The 17925-nt window shown below is 41.3% G+C and overlaps 1 protein-coding gene across 4 annotated transcripts in view; it reads left to right on the top strand.

Moving 5' to 3' along the window:
- The window catches only part of SIDT2 (SID1 transmembrane family member 2), a 74845-nt gene that overhangs the window by 24440 nt on the left and 32480 nt on the right, over positions 1 to 17925 (top strand). For all 4 annotated transcript variants that reach the window (XM_056542799.1, XM_056542796.1, XM_056542797.1 and 1 more), the window contains exons 3-10: positions 87 to 208; positions 391 to 555; positions 641 to 686; positions 7939 to 8040; positions 10429 to 10512; positions 11704 to 11803; positions 11900 to 11965; positions 17196 to 17289. In XM_056542799.1, coding sequence (XP_056398774.1) covers positions 87 to 208; positions 391 to 555; positions 641 to 686; positions 7939 to 8040; positions 10429 to 10512; positions 11704 to 11803; positions 11900 to 11965; positions 17196 to 17289 — 779 coding nt within the window. The remainder of the gene's footprint in view (positions 1 to 86; positions 209 to 390; positions 556 to 640; positions 687 to 7938; positions 8041 to 10428; positions 10513 to 11703; positions 11804 to 11899; positions 11966 to 17195; positions 17290 to 17925) is intronic.

The following is a 17925-nucleotide window of genomic DNA, read 5'->3' as shown; positions in this document are numbered from 1 at the left end:
ATGTTTCATAATTATATTCATTAGTATATTAATTGTTATGTAGAGCCCTTATGCTATAACAGTGCCTGTCTATCCTTTGTGTGTAGACTGAAGGGGTGAGAGTGTCCGTCAGAGTGCTATCTGATCAGAAAGGACCACCACTGCTCTTTGTTGTCCGGCAGAAGGAGGCTGTTGTGTCTTTCCAAGTACCACTTACCCTCAGGGGATTGTAAGTAGCCGCCATCCTTAGGATTATATTAACCGCCTCATATATTAACCATATACAATATATATTGCCACTGTGTCTTGTGATTTATTGCTTTATTATCCAACTTCAAACCCATCTCTATTTTTGCATGAATGCATACGAGTGAGGGATTCCTTCTTTAAAAACACTTGTACTTTCCTCAGGTACCAGCGTAATTACCAATATGAAGATGTCGGACGCACACTGTGCCAACCACCTACTCGGGCAGAATCTAAAACCGAATCCTTCTTTGTTGATGTCTCTACCTTGTCAGAGAAAAATTCTACCTACTTCTTGCGAGTCACACATGTAGAGAGCTTTGTGTTGCGGTAAGGAATATTGTCCTGTATGACTTTGTAGCTCATAGATAGCATCTGTATCAGAGTGACCTTCATGAGTTTTTTATCTTTGTAGGACAAAAGAACGGTTCAGTTTTAATGCAACTCCTGCTCAGCCTCAGGTATAATGTGACAAGAGGTGACAACTACATGTTTTGTGAGGGGACAATGAGGTCTATGTGTGTGTTTGCTCTTGTCTACATTCTGTGTATGGTGTATTTGTACTTTTAAAGACCTACCAGAAGAAAGGCATAAACAATAAAAAAAAAAAAAAACATTTAGAATTTTGATGTTGCAGGCCCAAAACCTGAGGCTGTACTATTGAATGATTATACGGACATGTCCTCTAGTAATCTTTTGGGGTGTGCTGTTTTTTTAATGAAGAGCTTGTATGGATTTATGACATCACCAGCATGCATTTCAACACATTGATGGAGCCGTCCAGAAAATTAATTTTATGCCAAGGATTTGAGGAAAAAGTGAAAATGACATTCTCTCCTGCCGCCGATCCCCTGACAGTCCGGTCCCCACTGCCCTTTCACTTTGCACTTTCTGAGGCAGGTTACTAGTGATTGGCTAAACAGGCATTTCATCTATGTTGAAGAGATCAGTGCTTTAAAGTGTTAACTTTAAAATATATGCATCTACCTGGGTTGAACAGAGTTTAAAGGGGTATTGTAGATAATTTATTATATATTTAGAAGAGCTCAGGGTGGGAATAAAAAAAGAATGCCCTCTCATCAAAAAGTATACATCCTTCCTGGATTGAACAATGACTGAAAATATTGTACCTGGCTAAAATCAGAACCCTATGTGGTCATCAGAATTTGGGAACTGTACATCCTCAGGCTTTGGGCCAAAATTTTAAGTTGCCATATCTCATTGTTGAAGGTATTGAAAGCTCCTTTCACATTTTAAAGACAACCTGTAATCACTTTCATGCTTCCTAAACAATCAGGGCTAGCCTGACTGCTTCTACTTGCCCGGCTGGCCTTTATTCATAGATCTCACCCTATACCGAAACATGAAAAGATCAGATCAGTCAAAGCTGGTGGGGTGGGAAGAAGCCACCAGGGAATGTCCTAATGACATGTGGTTCGGGCAGCATGAAAGTATGACAGGTGTCCATTAATATACACTACAGTGCCTTTTCCACATTCTTCTGGTAAGTTACGGCAATTTTAAATCTTTATTTTAATCACACTGATGATCATTTCTGTGCTATATAAACATTTTTTTGCCTTGTGTATGTTTAACAGGTTGTTCTCTATCGTTAGATTTTTGTAGAGTTGTAGAACTGCTTTACCCTGCTTTACCTTTATCAGTATGAAATTGTATGATGAATGTTGTTTATTTTTTTATTTTTTCTAGACCTAAATATAAAAAAAAAATATTTAAAGTGGTTGTTTCATAAAGATAACCACTGCTTATAGTCTTATTGGGGCATTTGAGTCTTAAAGGATTTTACCATGATCCACTTTCCACAGCAAACTTGATGCAGACATGACCATATTTCTTTGTCTCTGCCTTCCTCTTTATCCTCCCCTATTCATATGAAAATCTGTGGTAGACAGAGCTTCTGATTGCCACATGATTTGCTTTGAACTTCATATCCCAGCAGTCATTAGTGCAGAATGACATTCCTGTGCTGCATAGTGTGACACATCCATAAGGTTAATGTTATCCACATAATGGTTCTCTCTTCTCTCCAACTCCTTACACAGCAGACAGTGTTATTATAGGGAATAATATCTCTCCCCCTTCCCTCCTGCTAAGTGAATATAGTGTTACACTGTAATATAGGAAGCTATACAGTACACAATATTATATGAGGTATATTTACCTCATCCTGGCCAGTGAATATTCAGCCAGACTCCCTTTTACATATTTATTGCAGTGAGTGATGTAGTTCTAGAAGGTTCTGTGAGGCCAGTGTAGCAGCTGCACAACTACTTGTCCAAGGGACTAAAACTTAGCACAATCTACTTGTCCCTTTTGGCAATCCACTTTTCCTGGTACATAAAATAATTTCAACCAAAATAGTATGTAAATAAGGTCTTTATTAATAGAAACTTAATTGGCAGACCAGTATGTCACCCCATTAGGTGGATCGGGCCCCTGAAAAGTAAGTCCCCCTCCCCCCTTTAGTTAGGTATGTCCCTTTATCCTCCCCCAAGTATGTAAATCGGGCCCCAGATATATGATTCCCCAGTTTGTAGGCAGGCAGGTCTTTCCCCGTAGGTAAATAAATAATGTCCTGGATAGATATGTTCCCCCCAGTTGGTAGAAAGGTAGGGCTCCCAGACAGAGCCCCAGATAGATATGACCCCCATTAGGTAGCGCTCCCCCAGTAGGTAGACAGGCCCCCAGATAGATATGACCCCATCAGGTAGGCAGGTAGAGCTCCCATTTAAACAATTATAAGTCAGAGCTTTCAAAACTTTTTCGACTTGCATAGTTTGGTGACACAATCCTTGCTATACCGCCAATTGCAAGTATCACGTGGCGTGTCAACAATGCACAACATAATACCAGTATCAGCTTTAGAATTGTGGCTGCTACCCCCTTGTGCCATTCCATCCCCTCCCATCACCCCCTGTGCCACATCTTTCCTCACTTGAAGCTCTCCTGTGCTATATCATTCCCCCGTGACATTTTATCCCCTCATGCCCCCTGTACCATTATGTTCTCCCCCTTTGATGCTCCCTTTGCCATTATATTCCAGCTTTTGATGCCCCCTGTGCCATTATACCCCCTCTGATGCCCTTTGCAATTATATTCCCCCCCTTTGATGCCCTGTGCCATTATATCCCCCCACCTAATGCCCCCTGTGCCATTATATTTCAGCCGCCCCCCCCCCCCTTATCACCTCCTGTACTACATTATTCATTCACCCCCCCCCCCCTTCTCCCCTTCACTCAGCTCTCTGATCCTCTGCTATGCATTACCGGTCCTCCGTCCCCTGGTGCGCTTCGGCAGGCTCTGGCTCGGCACCTTGGCGGGCCTGCCGGTGGTTGCTGTTGCTGGATGGCATCGCCGATCCTGACGGAAGGGCACGTGATGGGTGGCGTCATCGCATACGTTTACACCGGGAGGCTGATGTCCTGCGCGGCTTGCTATAGTCTGCAACATACAGCTGCGGACTATAAAGTTTAGTGTGGGGACAAGACTGATTGCCACGTCATATGTTAATTCTTCAGGCATTTAGGCCTGCTTGTCCGGAGCACGGCTAAATGCCTGAAGAATTCACCTGCCGGGTGCCTGGAACTGTCTGTTTTGGGCTTCAGGCGATAGGATTTTCACACCCCTGAGCTGTATTTTGCAGTCTATGTGGCTGTACGTTCACTGTAGTTGGAGAACTGAACAAGTGAGCATGCCTGGCCAGAATAATAGTAATAATAATAAAACAAGTAAAAAATTGTGATGTATATTTTGTGGTGAAATGATTGATGTAATAACAAAGAAAAATAGGTGGTAGCGCAAAAAGTAAGCCCTCATATGGGTCTGTAGGTGGAAAATGATGATTATTAGAAGGTGAGAGGGAAAAAGTGAAAACAGGGGAAAGCCCTGTGTCCTTACATGGTTAAAGAGAGAATCCCTTTCTTGGGATCTTTATCTATGAACTAGATCAGAGAGTCATCCCTGTTCTGGCAGACTCAAGTCATCCTTGTATTACATATATGGCCTTTCATTTATATGGCTGCCATGTAATACTACATATCCACTGCAGTGGCTGCTGCAAGGGAAATGCCTGGCTGGCTGCTCCTTCCCCCACCAAAATAAGCTGTTTGCTGGAGGTTTACTTGACAAGACCATCAGCAACCAGTTGTCTGTCTGCTCAAACAACCATTTCATTTCATGTAAAAAAAAAAAAAAATTTCCTTGTCACTTTTTATAAGTGACACTTTGGTTTTTCATATGGAAATTGCGTTTTTTGATGTGGAAATACTTGCAGTTTCTGTGTTTTGCCCATGTGAAAAAATAAATACATTTCTATATATACACTTATTTAAGGTTTTGTAAAAAAGATTGTCCCTTTAGGAAAACAGTAGTATTATCATGGTGAGTAGTAGTATTTCAGATGATTGACATGGTTGTGCCAAGTCTCACATAGCGGACGGTGCTTTCTGCAGTATTTCTATGCTCTGATAGTGTTACCCTATATAGAAAGATGGAGTCCTATTCTGAGCCCTTTTTTTTTTTTTTAATCTGACTGGTTAAGGTAACTCTCCTTGGTATTTAATTGAACTGGGCATGCTGGCCATATTAAATCTAGATAATGATACAATGTAAGGCTACACATTTACCTTTTATAAACTCATCAGTTTCTTACCAGCCTCATAATAAAAGTTGCATTTCCAGACCATTGTGCAGGGTGGATGACTGTGTCAGATACCATGTCAAGTTTAATGAGCTCCTTTTGCTTGTTCGTATTCTCACACCGGTCTTTGACCTGCATTGACCTAGCTAACACCTTCTGTAGATCAGTAAACAAGTGCACAGGATTAGATGATCACTACAGTAGCTTGGACTTTGCTCCCCAAATCTTGGGTTCTATTTATAAGAACTGTTAACTGGGCATATAAAAAATACTGCTTTTACAGTTGCAATCTCTTAAAGGGATACTCCGGTGGAAAACAATTTTTTTAAATCAACTGGTGCCAGAAAGTTAAACAGATTTGTAAATGACCTCTATTAAAACATATTTACCCTTCCAGTACTTTTTAGCAGCTGTATGCTACAAAGGAAATTCTTTTCTTTTTGGATTTCTTTTTTGGTCTTGTCCACAGTGCTCTCTGCTGACACCTCTTTTTGTGTCAGGAACAGTCCAGAGCAGCATAGGTTTGCAATGGGGATTTTCTTCTGCTCTGGACAGTTCCTGATTCAAGCATCAGGTGTCAGCAGAGAGCACTGTGGACAAGACAAAAAATAATTTCCTTTCTAGCATACAGCTGCTAAAAATACTGGAAGGGTAAAGATTTTTTAATAGAAGCCATTTACAAATCTGTTTAACTTTCTGGCACCAGTTGATTTAAAGAATTTTTTTTTTCCACCGGAGTACCCCTTTAACCCCTTAAGGACTCAGCCCATTTTGGCCTTAAGGACTCAGACAATTTAATTTTTACGTTTTCATTTTTTCCTCCTCGCCTTCTAAAAATCATAACTCTTTTATATTTTCATCCACAGACTAGTATGAGGACTTGCTTTTTGCGCGACCAGTTGTCCTTTGTAATGACATCACTCATTATATCATAAAATGTATGGCGCAACCAAAAAACACTATTTTTGTGGGGAAATTAAAACGAAAAATGCAATTTTGCTAATTTTGGAAGGTTTCGTTTTCACGCCGTACAATTTATGGTAAAAATGACGTGTGTTCTTTATTCTGAGGGTCAATACGATTAAAATGATACCCATTATTATATACTTTTATATTATTGTTGCGCTTAAAAAAAATCACAAACTTTTTAACCAAATTAGTACGTTTATAATCCCTTTATTTTGATGACCTATAACTTTTTTATTTTTCCGTATAAGCGGTGGTATGGGGGCTCATTTTTTGCGCCATGATCTGTACTTTTTTTTGATACCATATTTGCATATAAAAAACTTTTAATACATTTTTTATAATTTTTTTTTAATAAAATGTATTAAAAAAGTAGGAATTTTGGACTTTTAAAATTTTTTTTAGTTCACGCCGTTCACCGTACGGGATCATTAACATTTTATTTTAATTGTTCGGACATTTACGCACGCGGCGATACCAAATATGTCTATAAAAAATGTTTTTTACGCTTTTTGGGGGTAAAATAGGAAAAAACGGACGTTTTACTTATTTATTGGGGGAGGGGATTTTTCACTTTTTTTTTACTTTTACTTTTACATTTTTTTACATTTTTTTTTTTACACTTGAATAGTCCCCATAGGGGACTATTCATAGCAATACCATGATTGCTAATACTGATCTGTTCTATGTATAGGACATAGAACAGATCAGTGTTTTCGGTCATCTCCTGCTCTGGTCTGCTCGATCACAGACCAGAGCAGGAGACGCCGGGAGCCGGACGGAGGAAGGTGAGGGGACCTCCGTGCGGCGTTATGAATGATCGGATCCCCGCAGCAGCGCTGCGGGCGATCCGATCGTTCATTTTAATCGCGAACTGCCGCAGATGCCGGGATCTGTATTGATCCCGGCACCTGAGGGGTTAATGGCGGACGCCCGCGAGATCGCGGGCGTCGGCCATTGCCGGCGGGTCCCTGGCTGCGATCAGCAGCCGGGATCAGCCGCGCATGACACGGGCATCGCTCCGATGCCCGCGGTTATGCTTAGGACGTAAATGTACGTCCTGGTGCGTTAAGTACCACCTCACCAGGACGTACATTTACGTCCTGCGTCCTTAAGGGGTTAAGGGTCATCACTTATTAGACAAACGTTTACACATTTCACAGTATATAGTATAGACTCGGCAGTCCGTAACCCTAAGCAGTTATTGCTTTAAAACGGTGTTTCCCAACCAGGGTGCATCCAGCTGTTGCAAACCTACAACTCCCAGCATGCCCAGACAGCTGAAGGCTGTCTGGGCATGCTGGGAGTTGCAGTTTTGCAACAGCTGGAGGCACCCTGGTTGGGAAACAATGCTGTAAAAGATGATCCGAATGGCTGATCTTAGCTGAATCGTCCTGTGGATAACACTTCTACAGAACTCCATTCACTATATGGCATTATTGTTGGTGCTGTCAGGTTTGTGTGGTTCTCACCATGAAAGCACAATTCGTGAAGCTGTAATGAACCATATTTTCTTTTATTATGCTTTGTTTCGGAACACTTACTACTTTTTCATGATAACATCGCATAGATAAATACTCTTGATATTTTCAATGCTAGTGGTCCTGCAGCTGTCTTTCTCCATTCTGAATTAAGTAGTTTGGGTCGGAAAATGCCAGAATATTGATAGTTTTTTTTTTGGGGGGGGGGGGGGGGGGGGGTTTACATTGATGTCCTATTTATTCTTGGTCAAGTATGTTGCTATTCCAGTAAAAGAGTTGGGGTGCTTCCTCAAGACCTGTTACGCGTTTCTTCTACTGAATAGACAGGGTCCTAGGACCCCCTTATAATCCTTGATGGCCTATCCTTAAGATGGAAAATCAGTGTAAAATCCCAGCACACTATTTATTTAAAAGTGTGGCCTGTTGGGTGTTTAATTTTGAGAATGGTAATGGACTGGATTTCTTCTACATAAAAAAAAAAAAAAAAGTGCAAGGTTGTGAAATATGAAAGCACGATGGCACAAAGTGAATGTGATGTCACAAGCTCATTCATTTCAGACCTATATGCTGTTTTTACATAACATGTTTCTTATTGTCTGTTCGCAGTATTTTAAATATGTGTTTCCACCGGATGTAGACTCTGTGATTGTTAAAGTCACTTCTCCTTCTGCTTTTCCTTGCTCTGTCATCTCGGTACAAGATATTCAGGTACGTCCAATGGAATAGTATCACAAATAGTTTTTATTTTATTTATTTATTTTGAACTGTTACTGCACCAAAGTTCATAAATATCCTTAAAGGGGTATTCCAGGAAATATCTTTTTTTCTTATATCAACTGGCTCCAGAAAGTGAAACAGATTTGTAAATTGGTTCTATTAAAAAATCTTAATCCTTTCAATAATTATCAGCTGCTGAAGTTGAGTTGTTGTTTTCTGTCTTGCAACAGTGCTCTCTGCTGACATCTCTGCTTGTCTCGGCAACTGCACAGAGTAGAAAAGGTTTGCTATGGGGACTTGCTTCTAAACTGGGTGGTTCCCGAGACACGTGTCATCAGAGAGCACTAGGTGGAAAAGAACAACTCAACTTCAGCAGCTCATAAGTACTGAAAGGATTAAGATTTTTTAATAGAAGTAATTTACAAATCTGTTTAACTTTCTGGACCCAGTTGAGATATATATATAAGTTTTTTCCTGGATAACCCCTTTAAATTTATACTAGGATATTGCCAAATGTATAGCTTTCAGGTGAGTATGAAGATATGATTGAAAATGATGTCAATAGGCTGTAGACCAGTGTTTTCTAACCAGGGTGCCTCCCAGCTATTGCAAAACTACAACTCCCAGCATGCCCGGACAGCCAAAGGCTGTCCGGGCATGCTGGGAATTGTAGTTTGGCAACAGCTGGAGGCACCCTGGTTGGGAAACACTGCTGTAGACTTTAACTTGCTGTCACTGTTCTGTCAATAGAGGGTTCATCTTCCTTGATAGCAGTGACTAAGAATGCGTCCCCCAGACTCTATTAACTTATCAGACCTCAAAGTAAACTCCCTGTATAATTTATGGTCAATTTAATTTAATTAACTTAATGTTTACAGTAAAGTCATGCAGTGTTTAGGAGTATACAAAGTAGTCTATCTTGTTTGCAAAGTAATATAATGTAAATAATGTCAGCAAATATTACAAACTTATCTTCAGTAAATAATGAAATGCTGAAGAAGAAAAAATTCTATAGTCATAAATGAAGTATAATGTTCATCAGAATCTGTTTGCAGTGGTCGGGAAAGCCAAAAACAGCCGAAGCGGGGGAGTTACACAACTTTCTTCACCCCTTAGACTTTAATGAGAGGTTCTCAGACAGCATAGCCCTGTGGGATACTCTTTGTGCGACTCCGGGAGTAGATTAAAGTCAATGACAGTCCTGCAAATCGCATAACTTCCCCACTTTGGCTGCTTTCAGCTTTTCCAAACACCTCTGGCTGTTGCAAACAGGCCTGAGAAGCGGAGAAATCTGGAAGGAGCGAGTTGGGACAACCCCTTTAATTTAACAAATTCATTTAAAGGGGTACTCCACTGGAAAACATTTTTTTTTTAATCAACTGGTGCCAGAAAGTTATACCGATTTGTAAATTACTTCTATTAAAAAATCTTAATCCTTCTAGTACTTATCAGCTGCTGTTATGATCCACAGGAAGTTATTTTCTTTTTGAATTTCCTTTCTGTCTGACCACACTGCTCTCTGCTGACACCTCTGTCCATTTTAGGAACTGTCCAAAGCAGGATAGGTTTTCTATGGGCATCTGCTTCTACTCTGGACAGTTCCTAAAATGGACAGAGGTGTCAGCAGAGAGCACTGTGGTCAGACTGAAAGGAAATTCAAAAAGAAAAGAACTTCCTCTGGAACATAAAACAGCTGATAAGTACTGGAAGGATTAAGATTTTTCAATAGAAGTAATTTACAAATATGTATAACTTTCTGGCACCAGTTGATTTAAAAAATAAATGTTTTCCAGTGGAGTACCTCTTTAACAGATACTACTAACCTATTTTTAGTGAACATTTAAGAATGGGATCTGGTGTTCTGTAGAGACTAGGTCCGTTCATCAGAGCTTATCCTGCATCTGTAGAGGTGGACCGTGAATTACTAATATAGATTTGGCAAGGCTCATAAGATTGCTGTCGGACTAAGAAATCAAGAACAAGTAAAAAACAGAAGTCAAACACAACATGGGGTCTCAGTTCTCCTAAAACTCCCTATATAAATCAGACCACCTTAATAAATCAGACACCACACCCAACCCATATAAAATGTTTTGTGAAGACATTTTGCATTGTGTAAAAGATGCTTATTCTGTGACACTGTTTGGGTCATGTTGTTGGCGTTATGGGGTGGCCCGGCTGATGTATAGTGCTAGGACTATAGACATGCGTGGAAGCAGTGCGGTACTGGAGATCTCAAGGGCTACAGTCTACTTTATCTACTCCATGGCTTGATTTGCCCCAAAGTAGAAAGGCTGATGACTTTGTAGTTTTCATATTGTTTGCGAAGATCAGTTATAATGCCATGAATGTAATGGTGTCCTTGTTTTCTCCTTTCAGTGCCCAGTATATGACCTTGATAATAACGTTGCATTTATTGGCATGTATCAAACTATGACCAAGCAAGCTGCCATCACAGTTCAGGTACATATATCAGGTTTGCCACTATATATGTGTTGTATTAAAGGGACACCTTATTAATCTTCATAATTCAAAGGTTTAGCGCACCTTGATAACACTTTCCATATACCTTATTAAGGCACATAACACTCATAGATGTGGGGGGTCCCTGTTCAAAGGGGTACTCCCCTGGAAAACTGGTAATCAACTGGCACCAGAATGTTAAACAGATTTGTAAATTACTTCTATTTAAAAATCTTAATCCTCCCAGTACTTATCAGCTGCTGTATGCTACAAAGGAAGTTGTATTTCTTTCTGGACTTCTTTTTCTGTCTGACCACATTGTTCTCTGCTGACGCCTCTGTTTGTATCAGGAACTGTCCAGAGCAGGATAGGTTTGCTATGGAGATTTGCTTGTTCTCTGGACAGTTCCTAAAAGGGACAGAGGTGTCAGCAGAGAGCAGACTGAAAGGAAATTCAAAAAGAAAAGAAAATCCTCTGGAACAAACAGCAGCTGATAAGTACTGAAAGGGTTAAGATTTTTAAATAGATGTAATTTACAAATCTGTTTAATTTTCTGGCACCAATTGATTTAAAATGCTTTTTTTTTTCCCAGTGGAGTACCCCTTTAAAGCCCACACTATTGTTCCAGAGAGCTCTGGTGTATTCAGTCCATTCAACATGGCCGGGGGGGTTCTTTTGGGATTTCTGAAACCAGGCCTGTGGAAGTTGCTACACACACAAACATATAGTAAATTCTAGGTGTCACGATGGATGCCTTTCTTCTGGGACTTAATAGCTTAACAGTTCTGCAGAAAATATGTTGCATTTGTGTCCCATGTACAATCATGCGCAGTTAATGGATGATGATCACATTCTTTATTCAAGGGAAATGCTTCATTTACATTTTATCGTGTCCTGCTACAAGTTTGTGCACTGTAGTGTCCCCTATTCTAGTAACAGTCCTACACATGCTCATCCTGGGCATGCTGGTTCATGGAAATAGTGCTAGCGTTACTGTGACACTCACACAGTCAGAACAGTACAATTGAAGTGCATTCATGTACTTCTTGTTATACTTTATATCTCAATAATATGTGCTGCTTTGTGGAAAGGGCTATGTCATAAAACATCTTGTATGTCTTTGTTTATACATTTATGGGTTTAATTGTCTATTTCTGTCTGAATTCTCATTTACTCTTCTGTGATTTTCAGAGAAAAGATTTCAACAAAGGTGGCTTCTATGTTGTGGTAGTTGTAAAGACTGAGGATGAGGCGTGCGGTGGGGGTCTGCCTTATTATCCATTAAATCCAGGTAAACCTGTCCTTTACTACCTCAAGCATCTGTCTTTGAACAGATTTTTTTTTCAGAGCTTTTAACCCCCCCTAATACTTACAAATTATATTTTAGATACTCCTGTGGAGCATGGAGATCGCCAGAAGACCCTGGAAGTCTTGGTCAGCCCAGCCACCAGCAGTATGTAATTTATGGATACAACCTTTAGTAGCTGTCAGCCATCATACACATTAGCATTTGGCTCAGCTGAATGTTCATGTGTTGTGAATGTGGAGAGGTGAGGTAAGCCGCTGCCAGACAGCTCTGACGGTTGCTTATCTTTTCAAAAACAAAAGGGCCAGGCAGTTAAAATTCAAAGCATAAAGGATACAAGAGATACAAACTGAATCAGAAACTGCATATGTGACAAGGTTCTATGCAGATCATTGGTCTCAAACTGTGGCCCTCCAGATGTTGCAAAACTTCATCTCTCAGCATGCCCAGACAGCCGTTGGATGTCCGGGCATGCTGGGAGTTGAAGTTTTGCAACATCTGGAGGGCCTCAGTATGAGACCACTGATGAAGACCATGTGCAGTTTAACCCCTTCCCGCAGAATGTCATATATAAACGCCGGGTTGTGCAGTGCGTTCGCGCATCCCGGCGTTTATAAATGACATTCAGTTAACCCGGCGATGCGCAGCATCGAACGGGTTAACTGGCAGAAGTCCCGCTGTTTCCAGCAGGGGACAACTTCTGCTTCACCCCCAGGACCATCAATTGATGGTCCTGGTCAGCGATCACTGTGATTGGTCCCTGTGGACCAATCACAGTGATCTGGGGTGAAAGTTCAGATCCCCCGCACTGCCCGCCCCTGGAAGTCGGGCAGAACGGGGGACGAAGGCTGCAGGGGCTCGCGGGGACCTGCGGCATTCGGGGGGGAACACGTGGGGACCGGCGGACTTACCTGATCCAGCGGCGGGACCGAGGAGAAGCGCGGGACCGGCCACGTGGACGAGCAGCGACGGGTAAGTATGTGGTCCTCAGAGGCAGCAGTGAAGATCTTCACTGCTGCTTCTAGGAGTCTGAAAACTACAACTCCCAGCATGCCTAGACAGCCTTTGGCTGTCTGGGCATGCTGGGAGTTGTAGTTTTGCAACATCTGGAGGGCCTCAGTTTGGAGACCATTGTATAATGGTCTCCAATCTGTGCTCTTCCAGCTGTTGCAAAACTACAACTCCCAGCATGCACTGACTGTCCAGGCATGCTGGGAGTTTTAGTTAAGCAACATCTGGCCCTTCAGATGTTGCCGAACTACAACTCCCAGCATGCCCTTCAGCTGTCTGGGCATGCTGGGAGTTGTAGTTTTGCAACAGCTGGAGACACACTGGTTGGGAAACATTGTTTCTAACTCAGTGTTTCCTAACCTGTGTGCCTCCAGCTGTTGCAAAACTATAACTCCCAGCATGCACTAAAAGACCATGCATGCTGGCAGTTGTAGTTTTGCAACATCTGGAGGGTCCCAGTTTGGAGACCATTGTATAAGGGTCTCCAATCTGTGCTCCTCCAGCTGTTGCAAAACTACAACTCCCAGTATGCACTGACTGTCCAGGCATGCTGGGAGTTTTAGTTCAGCAACATCTGGCCCTTCAGATGTTGCCGTACTACAACTCCCAGCATGCCCTTCAGCTGTCTGGGCATGCTGGGAGTTGTAGTTTTGCAACAACTGGAGACACACTGGTTGGGAAACATTGTCTGTTTCTAACTCAGTGTTTCCTAACCTGTGTGCCTCCAGCTGTTGCAAAACTATAACTCCCAGCATGCACTAACAGACCATGCATGCTGGGAGTTGTGGTTTTGCAACAGCTGATGCAAGCCCCCCCCCCCCCGCCCCGCCACCCCCGTGAATGTACAGGGTACATTCACATGGGCGAGGCTTTTACAGTGGGTTTCTCGCATCTTGAGATGCAGCAAATTTTGCGCTGGGAAACTCGCTGTAATCCCCCGCCCATGCGACTGTACCCTAAAAACACTACACTAGACTAACACAAAATAAAATAAAAAGTTAAAAACACTACATATATACATACCCTTACACAGCCCCCCTCCCCCAATAAGAACGTCCGGTACACCACTGTTTCCAAAGCAGAGCCTCCAGCTGTTGAAAAACAACAACTCCCAGTATTGTCGGACAGCCGTTGACTGTCCAGGCATGCTGGGAGTTTTGCAACAGCTGGAGGCACCCTGTTTGGGAATCACTGGCGTAGAATACCCCTATGTCCACCCCTATGCAAATCCCTAATTTAGGCCTCAAATGCACATGGCGCTCTCACTTTGGAGCCCTGTCGTATTTCAGGGCAACAGTTTAGGGCGACATATGGGGTATCGCTGTACTCGGGAGAAATTGCGTTACAAGGTTTGGGGGGCTTTTTCTTCTTTAACCCTTCATGAAAAGGAAATGTTGGGGTCTACACCAGAATGTTAGTGTAAATTTTTTTTATTTTTTACACTAACATGCTGATGTTGCCCTATACTTTACATTTTCACAAAAGGTAAAAGGGAAAAAAGCCCCCCAAAATTTGTAACGCAATTTCTCCCGACTACAGAGATACCCCATATGTGAGCGCAAAGTGCTCTGGGGGCGCACAACAAGGCCCAGAAGGGAGAGCGCACCATGTACATTTGAGGTGATTTGCACAGGTGTGGCTGATTGTTACAGCGGTTTTGACAAACGCAAAAAAAAACAAAACCCCACATGTGACCCCATTTCGGAAACGACACCCCTCACGGAATGTAATGAGGGGTGCAGTGAGAATTTACCCCCCACAGGTGTCTGACGGATCTTTGGAACAGTGGTCCATGAAAAGGAAAACTTGTACAGCCCACTGTTCCAAAGATCTGTCAGACACCAGTGGGGGGGCAAATGCTCACTGTACCCCTTGTTACGTTCCTCAAGGGGTCTAGTTTCCAAAATGGTATGCCATGTGTGTTTTTTTTGCTGTTCTGGCACCTTAGGGGCTTCCTAAATGCGACATGCTCCCCGAGCAAAATTTGCTCTCAAAAAGCCAAATATGACTCCTTCTCTTCTGAGCATTGTAGTTCGCCCATAGTGCAGTTCAGGTCAACTTATGGGGTACCTCCATACTCAGAAGAGATGGGGTTACAAATTTTGGGGAGTATTTTCTGCTATTAACCCATGCAAAAAGGTGAAATTAGGGGGGAAACACACATTTTAGTGTAAATTTTTTTTTTTTTTTTTTTTACATATGCAAAAGTCATGAAACACCTGTGGGGTAATAAGGCTCACTTTATACCTTATTACATTCCTCAAGGGGTCTAGTTTCCAAAATGGTATACCATGTGGGTATTTTTTGCTGTTCTGGCACCATAGGGGCTTCCTAAATGCGACATGCCCCCCGAGCAAAATTTGCTCTCAAAAAGCCAAATATGACTCCTTCTTTTCTGAGCATTGTAGTTCACCCATAGTGCACTTCAGGTCAACTTATGGGGTACCTCCATACTCAGAAGAGAAGGGGTTACAAATATTGGGGGGTATTTCCTGCTATTAACCCTTGGAAAAATGTGAAATTTGGGGGGAAACACACATTTTAGTGAAAAAAAAAAAATTTTTTTTACATATGCAAAAGTCGTGAAACACCTGTGGGGTATTAAGGCTCACTTTATTCCTTGTTACGTACCTCAAGGGGTCTAGTTTCCAAAATGGTATGCCATGTGAGGGTTTTTTGCTGTTCTGGCACCATAAGGGCTTCCTAAATGCAACATGCCCCCAAAAACCATTTCAGAAAAACGTACTCTCCAAAATCCCCTTATCGCTCTTTCCCTTCTGAGCCCTCTACTGCGCCCGCCGAACACTTTACATAGACATATGAGGTATGTGCTTACTCGAGAGAAATCGGGCTACAAATATAAGTATAAATTTTATCCTTTTACCCCTTGTAAAAATTTAAAAATTGGGTCTACAAGAACATGCGAGTGTAAAAAATGAAGATTGTGAATTTTCTCCTTCACTTTGCTTCTATTCCTGTGAAACACCTAAAGGGTTAAAATGATGACTGAATGTCATTTTGAATACTTTGGGGGGTGCAGTTTTTATAATGGGGTCATTTGTGGGGTATTTCTAATAAGAAGACCCTTCAAATCCACTTCAAACCTGAACTGGTCCCTGAAAAATAGTGAGTTTGAAAATTTTGTGAAAAATTGGAAAATTGCTGCTGAACTTTGAAGCCCTCTGGTGTCTTCCAAAAGTAAAAACTCGTCACTTTTATGATGCAGACATAAAGTAGACATATTGTATATGTGAATAAAAATTTTTTTTATTTGTAATATACATTTTCCTTACAAGCAGAGAGCTTCAAAGTTAGAAAAATGCAAAATTTTCAAATTTTTCATCAAATTTTAGGATTTTTCACAAGGAAAGGATGCAAGTTACCACAAAAATTTACCACCATGTTAAAGTAGAATATGTCACGAAAAAACAATCTCGGAATCAGAATGATAACTAAAAGCATTCCAGAGTTATTAATGTTTAAAGTGACAGTGGTCAGATGTGCAAAAAACGCTCTGGTCCTTAAGGCCAAAATGGGCTTGGTCCTGAAGGGGTTAAAGGGGTGGAAAACCGGTGGAAAACCTTTTTTCTTTAAATTAACTGATGTCCAGAATGTTGAACAGATTTGTATTAAAAAAAATCTTAATCCTTCCAGTAGTTATTAGCTGCTGAATGCTACAGAGAAAATTATTTTCTTTTTCGATCACAGTGCTCTCTGCTGACATCATGACCCCAGTGCTCTCTGCTGACATCTCTGTCCATTTTAGGAACTGTCCAGAGCAGCATATGTTTGCTATGGGGATTTTCTCCTACTCTGGACAGTTCTTAAAATGGACAGAGATGACAGTAGAGAACACTGTGCTCGTGATTCAGCAGAGAGCTCTGTGTCCAAAAAGAAAAGAATTTCCTCTGTAGTATTCAGCAGCTAATAAGTACAGGAAGGATTAAGATTTTTTAATAGAAGTAATTTACAAATCTGTTTAACTTTCTGGCACCAGTTGATTTAAAAACAAAAAAACATTTCCCCCTGAGTACCCCTTTAAGAACAGTCAGGTAAGTCCATTATAAAGGGGTGCCAGTAATCCAAACAGCAGAGAAGTCCATGTCAATGCATCAAAGTAGGCAAAGAAAGGAGGATTCTGCACTCGCCCATAAGATGACGCAAAGCTTTATTTATTTATTAATAATAATAGAAAACAGATCACAGGAAACCAGATCCCTTCCCTCTTGTATCCTGTTTCTTGTGATCTATTTTCTATTATGGATAAATAAATGAAGCTTTCCATCATCTTATGGGTGCAGATTCCTCTGTTAAAAGCCAACAATGTTTGTTTCTGTTACCTATGTGCTTCCCTTTCTTTCCTCAGAGCGCACTTATGTCGGTGGGATGCTGTTCTGTTTAGGTGTGTTCCTGTCCTTTTACCTGTTTGCACTTCTTGTATACTGCTGGGAGCAGTGGAGGTAAGGAATAAAGGGTGGGATATTTATTGGTATGTACTAGCAGTGGCAAGGACTATTGAGAATGATGTTTGGTGTAGAGGGTGACTTCCATGAATTATACAAGTAGTAATTCCTCTACCTGTGGTACTTGGATCCTGAAAAATGAGGTATACATTGTATATAGCTGTTGGTAGATAGCTGTCTCTCTAGATCAGTGTTTCCCAACCAGTGTGCCTCCAGCTGTTGCAAAACTACAACTCCCAGCATGACTGGGCAGCCATGCAGGGAGTTGTAGGTTTGCAACAGCTGGAGGCACACTGGTTGGGAAACACTGCTCTAGATTCACACAAACACATATTTGCAGATGTGGCAATGTAGATTGTCACTTTTTTTCATGATTTTTAATACCACACAACACTAAAAACACAAACATGCTGTATTTTGGAATTTTTTTTTTTTTTATTACACTAGACTTAACTATTGTAGACATTAGATTACTGTTGCCACGGTTTTGTTTCTCCATCATGGTTGTTCAGGAAGATGAGGTATGATATGCAGTTTGTTTTGGTCTAAAGGCAAGTAAATTAACTTTAGCAGCCAACAGGGGAGTCAGTACTGCCCTGATCTTTTTGTCACTCAGAATACTTTTGATCCTTC

Source organism: Hyla sarda, chromosome 10 (assembly GCF_029499605.1).
Source record: "Hyla sarda isolate aHylSar1 chromosome 10, aHylSar1.hap1, whole genome shotgun sequence".
NCBI lineage: Eukaryota > Metazoa > Chordata > Amphibia > Anura > Hylidae > Hyla > Hyla sarda.
This window is presented reverse-complemented; position numbering and strand designations above follow the sequence as displayed.